Source organism: Ciconia boyciana, chromosome 15 (assembly GCF_034638445.1).
Source record: "Ciconia boyciana chromosome 15, ASM3463844v1, whole genome shotgun sequence".
NCBI classification, from domain to species: Eukaryota; Metazoa; Chordata; class Aves; order Ciconiiformes; family Ciconiidae; genus Ciconia; species Ciconia boyciana.
The window spans coordinates 16,190,087-16,202,140 of NC_132948.1; the positions used below are offsets into that span (position 1 = coordinate 16,190,087).

The 12,054-nt window shown below is 45.5% G+C and overlaps 2 protein-coding genes across 4 annotated transcripts in view; both read left to right on the forward strand.

Moving 5' to 3' along the window:
* The window catches only part of HIRA (histone cell cycle regulator), a 38,353-nt gene extending 35,199 nt beyond the window's left edge, over positions 1-3,154 (forward strand). Inside the window, exons 24-25 of the mRNA XM_072880637.1 lie at positions 1,446-1,534; positions 2,121-3,154. Coding sequence (XP_072736738.1) covers positions 1,446-1,534; positions 2,121-2,237 — 206 coding nt within the window. The 3' untranslated portion in view covers positions 2,238-3,154. The remainder of the gene's footprint in view (positions 1-1,445; positions 1,535-2,120) is intronic.
* A 2,303-nt stretch (positions 3,155-5,457) lies between these two features.
* PPIL2 (peptidylprolyl isomerase like 2) overlaps positions 5,458-12,054 on the forward strand; it is a 75,152-nt gene continuing 68,555 nt past the window's right edge. For all 3 annotated transcript variants that reach the window (XM_072880638.1, XM_072880639.1, XM_072880640.1), the window contains exons 1-5: positions 5,458-5,621; positions 5,735-5,784; positions 6,337-6,382; positions 7,314-7,376; positions 7,583-7,634. In XM_072880638.1, the coding sequence (XP_072736739.1) occupies positions 5,590-5,621; positions 5,735-5,784; positions 6,337-6,382; positions 7,314-7,376; positions 7,583-7,634 (243 nt within the window). In that variant the 5' untranslated portion in view covers positions 5,458-5,589. The remainder of the gene's footprint in view (positions 5,622-5,734; positions 5,785-6,336; positions 6,383-7,313; positions 7,377-7,582; positions 7,635-12,054) is intronic.

Here is a 12,054-nt window from a genome sequence, read left to right on the forward strand (position 1 = left end):
GCTCGTGTCTATTTTACATTGGAATACACTATATCGCTATGCTATTTTGTTAAATAAGGTTAACCAACTGACTTGATGCTTCTTGGATTCTAAAGATCTCTGTTTTATCTCTGCTTGTCTGCATTCCAGATGTAGTAGTTCCCATTGTATTAATCCATCCTTATTCCTCACCATGCATAATAATTTTACACAGAGGGAAGCAAAACGGTTCGTGTTAGGCCACCTACTAGGTGTTGGCAGAATGAAAATCGAGCTCATTAATTCTCACCTTTTGACCCCTACCTTATTTAACAAGAGAGCTTGATGAACTGCATATTCATAGGACTCTCTGTCCTTCCCCAGTTGAAATTAAAATGTTCATCTTGGGCCATACGTTAAAGCAACGGTTATACTTTCGAAAGTCTTCGCTAATTGAGAACCTCTCTGTGGTGTGCGCAAGGTTCGTCTTGCACTGCGCAAATGTCACTGCCTTGCACGTCTGCGTACACTGGATGCCACTGCAAACTCTGCCTTGCCATGCGTGTGTTCCTGCTTCACTAGTTTTCTAGGTCTGCTAAATAGTGAAAATTGCACATCCTGTTATTGACCCTTTATTCCTATGATGGGTTCGACATTTAATGAATTCTAATCCGTTAAAATATTCCAGCTACGATACCTTGATTGGCAAGTTACTCTTGAATGGATGACTTCGTAACTTGCAAGGGAACTTCCCCCTCTGATTTTTTGAGGTGAATAAAGCTGGCCTGGAACTGTGTGTGGTTTTATTAAAGGTTTTCTTTTACTTTTTTTTAAACTCCTGTACATATTGATTGGATCTATTTTAATTTTGTTATAAGCTCTTTTGCTAAGGGTTTGAAAGATCTCTTCTAGTTTAGCAATATTTTAATGTTTCAGAAGAATGTCTGTTTTTTTTTTTTTAACTACTGACTCCATTTTTCCAAATTCCTATATTGCCATTAAATGCAACCTAACAACTTTTCCCCTTCACTGGTTTTCATCTTGTGGCTTTCCAACTCTTGTGATATCTCTTATGTATTAGTTCTCTGGCTGTTGAAGTCTGTCTGTTTTTCCAATGTTTTTTGTTTTGTTTTTTTAAAAGCTGGTATATTGGGGGGGGGAGTGAGGTTGAGATCAGGGCAGATCTTAAAACAAACTGGAGTAACTACTTCAGTTTTTCTCCCTATTGTCAATCATCTTTAGTAGTGTTTTTGGGTTTGAGAACTTAAAATAAAAGCCTACGGAACTGTAAAATAAATCCTTTACAAATAATCTTTCCAAAGATTTGCAGTTAGAAGAATAATATACTTTTTCAGAAATCAATGGTTTTGACTTTATTTTGTTCTAGATACTTAGAACTCTTTCCTGAATGTTGTCAGTTACATTGTGGAGTGGTTCTCTATAGTGAAATGCTTATGAATGTGATTTTATTTTCTGATAATATTCAGGGTTTGAATATCGTTTGCGAGAATTATGCAAGGATTTACTGGGTCCAGTCCATTACTCAGCTGGAAGTCAGTGGGAATCAACAGTTATGGTAAGTCCCGATAATAGTTTAACAAAGAACGAGGAAGAGTTTCCCGTGAAAATTACAGAATATGGACAGACGATAGAACTTAAAATATGATTAAGCTTAGTGGCAAAAAAGCAATCACTAATTATTTTTGCTGACCCTGGAACCCTTTCCACACTCTGCTCTGCTCTCATAAGCGGGCTTCCTCCCATGGCACTTGTATTTATTTCGTGTGAAACTGTAGACAAATGCTTAGTGCCACAGTCTCCGCTCTGGTGCTGTCCCGAGTATTGCGCAGACGGAGCAGAGTTGCGTGGTCAGGTCTCCACGTTCTTCAGACAGCAACTTGGAAATAGTGACGTGCCAATGAAATGTCTTCCCTTCTCAGAGCACATCTGGAGTCTGCAACTGCAGAGGCTGCACCGGTTTCATGAGTGCGTGTAAATGTAAAGACAGTTTTTATTCTCTGAGTCATGTAAGCAGAGTAAGAACATAAAATACACGGCCCTCTCCCGGCAGGAAGGAAGGCATGAATCTTGAACAGCTCTACGGAATACGTTCATGATATCAAGTCACACATTCTGAGAATGCTTTTGTGTTTTTTGTGCAGGGTTTACGAAAGAGAGAACTATTGAAAGAGCTTCTTCCTGTTATTGGACAGAACCTCCGCTTCCAGAGGCTTTTCACAGAATATCAAGAGCAGCTAGACATCTTGAGAGACAAGTAGCATTTCCCCAGATTTTCCCTGCGGGGCCTGGTCCGAGAGAAACTGCTGAACAGCATTAACCAGAGACAGAAGAGGAGCGAGAGCCCGCTCAGCAGGGACACTCCTGAAGAGAGCAGTGCCGTAAGGGTCCCAGATGCTTCAGGAGTGACCTGCTTTAGTTTTTAAAGAAGCTCACAAGTGGATTCATGAAAATGATGAGTGGATGAGCTAGACCGTTTCCCAAGTGAAACTTAACCACCGAAGCTGTGGCCTCTGTTTCTGTGGAAAGTCGTGGATATGTACTTCAGGGGGGTCCTTTTGGATCTGGATCTCATTTTAATATCAAAACTAGCTGAGAACTGTTTGTGGGGTTTCTTGGATGTCCTGTGAAAAGCACAGTACTTCAGAGTACACTGAACAGCATATTTAACCCTGTTTAGGGTTTTTTGCCTGAGGATTTATTGAGGCTCAACACTATATTAAATTAGATGAGTGAGCCACGTAAAAAGAAATTTCATAAATATTAAGGTATTATGCAGCCAATAGACTCTTTCCTGTGAATATAATAATAAGAAGAAGAGGCTGTTCTAACACATGGACTATTTTTGTACTAGAATTTGCTAACTTGTAATATGGAATTTTATTTGGCCGATAATCAGGCTATCTCTACAAAGTCATCTTGTAGGAAATTTAACTCTAATTACAAAAGCTATGTTTCAAAATAATTCTACCAAATTAACATGTCATCATCTGGTTTTTAATTTTTAAATGTTTGTAAAAGGCATTTTGGGGGGAGGGGGAGGGATACAATGGGGTGGCTCTTTTTGTAAGTACACAAATAAATGAACATTGCATTGGTTTAAAAAACAAAAAGCAAAAACATGGTCTTGAATTATTACAAAGAGCACAGGCATCTCCAGAAATGTCAACGCGGGCTGAATCGTGTTAACATGTCTAGAAATAAATAATACTGTCTGGGTGATCTTTCTCTGAAAGCGTGATCAGACAAGTACTTGTGATCTCCCTCGAGCAGCCACAACGTCTTCTCTTGGAGCCACATCTCAGCTGAAGGAGCAGGAGCTGTGTGGAGTGCTCATTGTCTCGGGCAGCGCAAAGCCAAATGGGCTCCCCTGACCACTGCCGAAAGTGGTCGGCGCTGCCACGAGAAATGAGCTTCGTGCCGTTATGGCCACGCTCCTTGTGTGGCATTTTGTAATAAAACGGTGCTGGTGCCCTGCCAGCAGTTCACTTGTGGAGTGGTTTTGGAATTCCACTGAAACCAAATCAATCAGCTTGTTTTCTTCCCCAAAGTATGCTTGGTGCTGGGAAAGAAGCAAGTGTATGTGTGGGTTCTTCAGGACCTAACTATTCAGGTGTGCCTCAATTTACTGCCTTGCTTTGAGATGTTTTTGAGTAAGAAAATTAGTGTTGAAATGAGTAAGTGTATTTAAACCCTTGTACAAGGGCAGTTTCTCCCCTAAACTTCTAGCAGAAACAAACAATATTCTTCGCCAAGGACTAGCTGTGCTACTGTGGACTGCGGCTGAAGGGGACTGACCCTCTTCAGAGAGGCAGCTCTGCAGTTACATGGTTGCCTGGATCCTAGAGGAGGAATGTGTTCTTTAAGGCGACAAAACCCCACATTTGGAGGGTTTTGTTGCCTCCTGTATTCACTGCCAGACCCGACGGACACCGGATTATTTCTGTGTACAGCAATCTCATGTGCACGCTGACTGAAGCATCTTGAAGAGCAATAAGAACAACTGACTTAGCAGCTATTCTTCAGCAGGGCACCAGCGAGTTTTCAACAAGCAGTGGGAAATGTAGTGACAGCACAGCTTGATTCTGTGTGTACCCGGTGGGGAAAATGAAGGTGGTAGGGAGAGCCGTCCAACTTCCCCAGACCTCTCCAAAAAGTTTAATAGTACTGTGACAAACAGTCAGGGTAGTGCTGTGATTGATACCCTATTGCCAATCAGTCTGCGCTCATGGGAGCAGGCATTATATTCCTCATAGAGTAGAATCACAGAATCATGGAATGTTTGGTTGGAAGGGACCGTTAAAGGTTGTCTAGTGCAACCCCCCTGAACCAGCAGGGACATCTGCCATGTATCGGGTTGCTCTCATCTTGTGTTGGTGTATGCAGGCAAGCAGCCCACCAAAATGATTAAAATAGAGATAGACACCATGTTCTGGGGAAAAGGTGGATCCGGCCCAAAGCCTGGTGCGGTCAGAGGGAGCGTGGCTATCAGCTTCCACAGACTTTGAGTCTTGACAGTTCTGTATAGGCAGCCGCCAGGTTGATGGTTTAACGAGGAAAGAACAAACGAGCATGGATGGTTTTGGAGGTGTTTGACAAGTGAAAGCTCTAAGAAGTGGCTGTTTCCTCCTGCTAAAATAGATGTTTGGATTCTGGCCATCCTTGTGCCATTCGTACCACTCTTGTAATGAATGCTGTTTAATAGGATTTAAAGGTAATTAGCTAAGGGAAAGTAAGTTCTTCTTTGTCAGTAAGTCTTTGAAGAGACGCTGAAATACTTTTTATGAAGAGCTGTCTCCATATTAGACACCGTGTAGGTTTTTCCACCCATTTTTTCTTGGGAGGTTCTGTCACTGCCCGACAGACCGGGAATATTATGATTTTAAATTCCATGCAACAAAATATATTTACACAAAGATGAACATTTTTCTTAAAGTGGATATTTTAGTAGTTTCTTCTTACATTCAGCACCTTCTCTTTTCAGACGAGGGCTACGAAAACTCTGTTTAAGGCTGTTACACTGTCTAAGGAAGCCTGCACCAAAATCACCGAGGAACACTTGTAGAGGGGGCGCGGGGGCAGGTTGTTCTGCACGACCAAGGAGCTTTTATTAATTAATGGTTCGGACGGGGAAACGGGGACAGTCTCAGGGGGGATTCGCCGTTGTCGCTAGGCGACCTGGGCAGAAAACATCCGCCAAGCCCCCCTCGGGGCTTCCCCGGCGCCGGTGAGGGAGGACCCGACCGGAGCCACGGCAAAAGCCGACGTAAAACGAGACGTACCTAGGCGCCAAGTACCGGGAACGGGCTCGTCTTCAGCAGCCGGCAGGCCGCACGTACGTGCCCCGTGCGCGCCTCAGGCCGCTGGCGGGCAGCGGCCGGCGTCCACCGCCGCCCTCCCCTCAGCGCTCCCGCGCTTCCCGCCCGCCTCAGGCCGGCCCGGCCCCGGAACGCCGCCCCGCCGCCCGTGTTTCCGCGGCGCGGCCTTTCGCCGCCGCACCCGCGCCGGAAGGGCGCCGCGGCCGCAGCGGTCCGGGCGGAGGCGGCTCGGCGGGGCCCACGGAGCCGCGTCCCCGAGGGGCCCCGGGCCGAGCCGCGGGGCCGAGCCGCCGCCATGGGGAAGAGGCAGCACCAGAAGGACAAGATGTGAGCGGGGCCGGGCGCGGCGCGGCGCGGCGCGGGGCGGGGGGTGCCGCGGGGCCCTGCGGGGGCGCCCGGGGGGCGCGGGGGCTGCCCGAGTGACGCGGCTGTCTCGGCAGGTACATCACGTGCGCGGAGTACACGCAGTTCTACGGCGGCAAGAAAGCAGGTAACGGGCGGAGGGGGGCCCCGCCGTTGGCTGCGGGGGGGGCCGGGCCGTGGCGGCGGGCGGCGAGGGGACGGGCCTCCTGGGCAGAGGCCCCCCCGGCGGCAGCGGGGCGCCTGGGCTCCTCCCCGGCTGCCCCCCAGCCCCTCAGCCGGGGCTCCTAAATCCCGCGCAGCCGATGGCGGGAAGGCGGCAGAGGCTCGGGGGTCAGCGCCCGGACGGGCTCTCCCGCCTTCACCGGGCTCTGCGCCCGCGGGTGGGGCAGGGCTTGAAGCGGTGACGGTGTCGGCCGTCAGATGCAAGCCCGGCAGGGCGAGCTGGCAGCCCGGCAGGGCGCTGCTTTGGGCTCTCCTGATTGTGTGGCTTCGGTGAGGAGCGTCCCTGCGCTCCGCAGGAGAAGTCGACGTTAGTCGCGGTCTTGCCAGGCTCAGTGTATTTATCCTCGTCATCAAATTGCCACCGCGTACATAGCAAAATGCAACTTTCACGTGTTTCTTGGCTACCTAGAAGACTAGGTACTTGTTAAAATTCTGTTGCGTTTTTTTCTGTAAACAGACCTTCCACGAACTAATTTTAGACGTTTGTCATTTGATCACTGCAGGTAAGACAACGAATTTACATTATCATTATTAAACGGCACACCTATTTATCAGGCTGTTGACACTGAACTATTACTGAAGCCAGGTTCTTCCGAGGTGGTTGCTGTCATTGACTTGTGCCTGCTGTGATAGTAATGCAGCAAGAAAAAATTCAATAAGTACTGAAACAATGTGTATACTTTCCATGATTAGTGTCTGCAGAGACTGGAGCTGATGGCTAAAAGAATACACAAGTGATAAAATAGTTCAGAGCAATTATCGTGTACATTCCAGTCTTTCAAATCTGTGTAATCGGGGCTTGAATCTCCTTTTCCGTGCTCGGCACACGCTTGGTCCATCACTCGTCTTTCTGAGGCAGTGATTAGATAGGTTGAAGGAATATTTACGCTAATTTTTTGTGTTTAGAGTTTACTGCTTGAAGCGCTGAAGTAAAAGAGGGGAGTTAGGAGCAGTGGGTTAGAAGTCCTCTTGTAAATTGAATAGTTCGAGAAGTTACCATCCGCATCTACAAACTACTGCTGGCTGGCTAAAAGCAGGCTGGATTATGGAAGCGCCCCTAACAGGGGATGCTGAAGGAGATTGCCGGTCACTCCCTAGCCCATTTCAGTGCAAAGGCCGTGGGTGTTTCTGCTTGAACCATCTTGTGCTGGTGGGGCCCAACATGGCAACGGCTGGGGAGTATTACAGCGTCCCGTGGCGCTACGGCTGCGAGTGCTGGCAGCCACGCGTTACTGAACCGCACCAGTTCCTTTTGTGGATTTTGTTGTTAACCACGTTTATGTAGAATCGGGTAGTGGGTATTGGCAGCCACTTGGTATTTTCATTGGTATAGGCCTTGCTTTAATGTGAAGGTGAAACAGCAAAATGTTATTTGCTTCTGTCATCATGTTTTCTAGCTGATTTTGCTGAAAAGAATGTGTACTTTTTTCCTAGTTTGTCTCTGCAGCCATTTGAATACCCAGTTTGCACACCAGATGGGACAGTCTTTGACATTCTGTAAGTTACTGTCTGTACTTAGCTTTATTTTTGTGTCGCTGAACTGGTTACAGCTGTGTAATCATCATTTGGTCTTAGCAAGTTGGGAAATATAGTCACGCCCATGATTGGCCCAATCATGCCCAAGCTGGCCCAAATAATCATGCCCATCAGTAGAGGTTTCTGATGGTGCTTGTTGCTTATTACTTTACCCCTTCTCTTTTCAGGAGCATTGTTCCTTGGATAAAGAAATATGGAACCAATCCAATCACAGGAGAAGTAAGTAATGATGGGCGTATTCACATGATGGCTTTGCTGTCCTTATGCTCAGTTTCCTATTGAATGTGTGGGAGAAACAAAAATGCCTTAATGAAAGCAAAAGAAGTTGAATGGGAGTGCCGTTTTGAAGTATGATATTTGTGAGATCAGGTTTGCTGAAATTAAGGTAGAGACTTACTAAGGATCTCTTTTTAGCTTAAAAAAAAAAGGGGGGGGGGCTTCTGGATTTGAGACCTGATATCCCCTCGCTGTCATCCTGCTAATGATCTTTGTAGTAGAAAATAATCAGCCTTGGACTGTGTGTGCAGAAGGAAGAGGAGAGCATTATATATATACTTTTTTTTTTTTTGCATTGGATTGTAAATAGTATGGCAGAGGAAATGTGCAGTTCGTTTATATAGACTCCCAGGGTATCTTCCCTTCCTTACAGGGGTGGCATAATTAAAACCCGTACAGATGGAAATACGAGCTCTTTTGTTACTGCTAGTGATGCCCAGACAGCCTGACTGGTCATTGACGGAAAAGACTCTATGCTGCTGCCTCGTGTAAGCAGAACTCTAGTCCGTAGAGGGCAAGGGGCTGGCAAGCTCACCTCTCCATCTGTGACTAAACTTGCAGTGATGCTTCCTAACCAAAAGGATATTTGGCTTAATCAGAGTAAAGAGATTAATAGATGATATAATGAGTGGTAAGCTTAAGCTGCAAAATCTTTTGAGTTATCTTGACGATACATTTCAGAAAGCTGCTGACCTGCCTCTGTCGTGATAGTTCACTGTGAGACTGGGATTTCGCGCTATGATCTGCGCCTTAGTGGTTTTTCTCCCCCCTTTTTCTGCATAAATGGTAATTATGAAGGGATTACTTTCATAAAGTAAAGTTGTAAGGCACCAGATAAATATGAAGTACTGGATATATCTACTTGTTGGAATTATTTTTTTTTCTGGTGTGTTAAAAGAGAGTGCATTGTTTGTGAGAGCATAGAGGAAAATTTTAAATGGAAATTGTTGCTTGAGCTACCGAACGTTGTCTTTTCCTTCAGTAAGTGCAGTTACTTTCCCGAGCATTAGGTGGCAGCCATGGCACAGGATTGTTGGTTGGTTTGCAGATGGCTTTGTGGTATGAGATTACCTTTGAAACATCTTGTGTTTGATTAAAGATTTTCCCAGCAGACAGATATGAAGAGACGCTAAATACAGAGGCAGCGTTCCAAACTCTAAACACGAGCAGGCTGTCTGAGACTCAGTATCTTCAGTTATAGCAAACTGCAGGTGTGTTTGTGCGATGGAGAGATGATTGAAAGTCTTTCTTCACACGTGAAGAGGCTGATGTATTGTTGGGAAGGAAGGGAATTAAAGCCACTTCATTTGTTTTCCCCAGCCTCTGGCCGCCTTGCTGCTCTGTGCAGTGGCTGGGAGTTTTGGGGGGTTGCAGAGCAATGTCTTTCACTCCGAGCAGCTCCATGACACCTGTTCCCATTTCAGACTGTGAACCGTGATGTGGTTTAAAATGACTTCGGGTAAATGCTAAGCAAGAAGTGCGATTGTCTAGTGGCCTCGTATAATATAGAGAAAGGGAGATTGTGCAGAATGTACTTGGCGAACCATAAATGCTCAAATGAAGTCAGACTTTGAGATCTGTTAGTTTACCCAGACTTGTGCTTCTGTAGTTGATCTGCAGTGCACCTCCAGCTCTCCTCACACCGAAGCGTCCCCTTTTCCTCAGTGTCTCTCTGTTGGGGGAGCCCTTTCTTCTTCCCTTTTCTTCAGTGGTGGACTTATGCTGTACAGCTCTGTCCTCCACAGGACAAAGGTGTTCCAGACCACTAGGAAGAAAAAGGAGATGCTTGCTCTCCATAACAGCACACAGCCTTGCTGAATCCAGCCCTGTGAAGAAGAGTTGAAGAGTTGAAGGACGTTGAAGAGTTGAAGGACGTTGAAGAGTTGAAGGACGTTGAAGAGTTGAAGGACGTTGAAGAGTTGAAGGACGTTGAAGAGTTGAAGGACGTTGAAGAGTTGAAGGACGTTGAAGAGTTGAAGGACGTTGAAGAGTTGAAGGACGTGTTGTAATTTAGCCTTTGTTTCCCAGAGGGCCAGCGCTGGTTTTCGGAAGGGGAGGATGGTGTTGGGCAGGAAGGGGATGGGGGTGCTGGGACAAGGCAGGGTAGGTGGCAGAGATCAGTGAGTTGAGCTTGGACACCTCCAGACTGTACTGCCCTCTATTTGATCTGTCATTGTGTGTGCACCTTCTGCTACTTGTACAGCTTGCTCATTGTAGAAACCAGAAAATATTTTCTGTAATGAATTGGTGACTTACAGAAACTTGAGACTCTGGATTTGTTTAAAAAAGGAATCGAGCCAGATTAGCTGCAATGCCGCGCTTTGTATGGTGCCTTATGAAGTTACTTTGCACAGATTGATGATTCGTCGTTGGTGATGAGACTCTGGAGAATTTTTCCATTTTTTTATCCTGAAGTTAAAAATGATAATGAAATCCTTTGTGACTTGTACTTCTGTTGTTATGGTTTGCTACAGGCCAAACATTTTAGAGAAGTCAATAGGCTACTTGGAAGCGGCATTGTTAATGGTGCACTCTTGATACTCACTAATTCTGTCTAGCTGTCTTATTTCTGAAGTGGACCCCCCAGCGGAGAATTGGAGAGCCTTGCAGTCATTAATATATTTATCTTCACAGTGCTCCCAGGGGGTAGGACTGTGCTAGTCTTTTATTAATTGGATGTTTGTGAACTCATCTACAATGACTTCTCTGATTCTTCTGAGTCCTAAACTATTGGGCCAGCCTTCCTTTTTAAAAAAATTCTGCAATGCCAAGATCGCAGTTATTCTTTGATATGTTTAAAATATTTTGAATTTTTTTGCTTTCCTTCCCTATACTTCCTCATAGTTTGCAGTTTATTTTTTCTTGCTTTTCTGAACGTTCTCCTGAGGTGCAGTATGGACACCAATATCTGTTTAGGAGAAACAAATCACTGTTGACCTTTGTCTAGAGTTTCCCGCAAGCTATTCCAGAAAGTAACTTTAGATTTATTTTTTTCTCCCTTTTTAGTGATGCATTGCGGTAAAAAATACTTCTGTTACTACACCAATAATTTTGGAAGAAACAGGGCATCTCTTGCAGCTGAACTACAGCCCGTCAGATGGCATTGGCTCACTTACTTTTTTGGTCAGCTTTGTCAGGACACTGCCCTAGCTTACATTTACACTAAAATTGCATAAAATAGAGAGGAAAGTCATAGTTAGCTCATTCCTTTTTACTGAGAACAGCGCTTTGGCTTCTCGGGCCTGCAGATAGTTGCAAGCTTGCCAGAACGTTTCATGTAGCGGCGATATGACAGCAGTGACCAGCATGCCCACACAAGTCAGCCAGCTGGGCTCAGGAGTACCTGTTTCCAAGAAGTGAGATTGGTCAGAGCATGTCTGGTTTGTTGGAATCTCAAATATGAACAGATGATAGATCAGCGTGCCTTTTGACAGGGATTTCAAGGAAATTGTTCTTTGTTGCATGGATACATTGTATGTGGGCTGAGCTATTTTTCTCCTTTGCAGTGTAATGTTTCTGATGTAAATACCTATTTTTCACTCTGGTTCAGTGACATTCTAACTGCTTGTGGGCAGGCCAGATTATTGTGGTTGTAATTCGGCCCCATTCAAGGCTCTGTAACCTTGGGCAAATATCTCTCTTCCCCTGTATCAGAAATAGCTAAGGTCATTGTCCCTTGCTCCCCCTTTTCTGTGGGAATTTAGTTATTTTGGACAGTTGAAAGTCAGTTAATCTCTAGTGTTTGCTTCTAAGGCTTTGTTCCAAAGTAAATTTTGTGGCTGTTTTACGTGCATCTGCTTTTAAACTCATATAGAGGGCTTACCTATGTGAGTTCTTTCTGCACTGCTCAGAGCAAACTAACATGCATGTGTCTGCTGGTCCCGTGTAACCCAGAGAGGCAGTCCTCATGTTAAGGGCCACGTGCAGCTGTGCAGTTGTTGCGTATGTGTGTCTTGAAGGGCAAACAGGAGTCAGTTGAGTTAATTTGGCTTGGACTTAACATATGCCCAAGAGTCAGATTAAGAGACCTGAAGATGCTGTGTGGTAGGTGTATGAGACCAGGAGTCACATTTCTGCTCCAAATGAGGCGGAGCACAATTTGTGTTGTGCCCTGTCTCATGCAAGGTTAGGATCCAGACCTACAGGCCAGAGAGAGCTTTTTCTTCAGTGTCACAAGGTTTTAGCTTCTTACTAGGTTAAACAGGGAAATTTTAATGAATTCTGAGCATTTTTTTTAGGGTGGGGAAAGCCTTCTGCTTGGGCTGCCTCTGAAGATAACCATGAAAAGGAGTCTGGGGCACATGAAGAAGTAGTAGAAGGCAGAGCCACTGACATGGAAAAGGAGGGCTAACTTTGGAGTCGG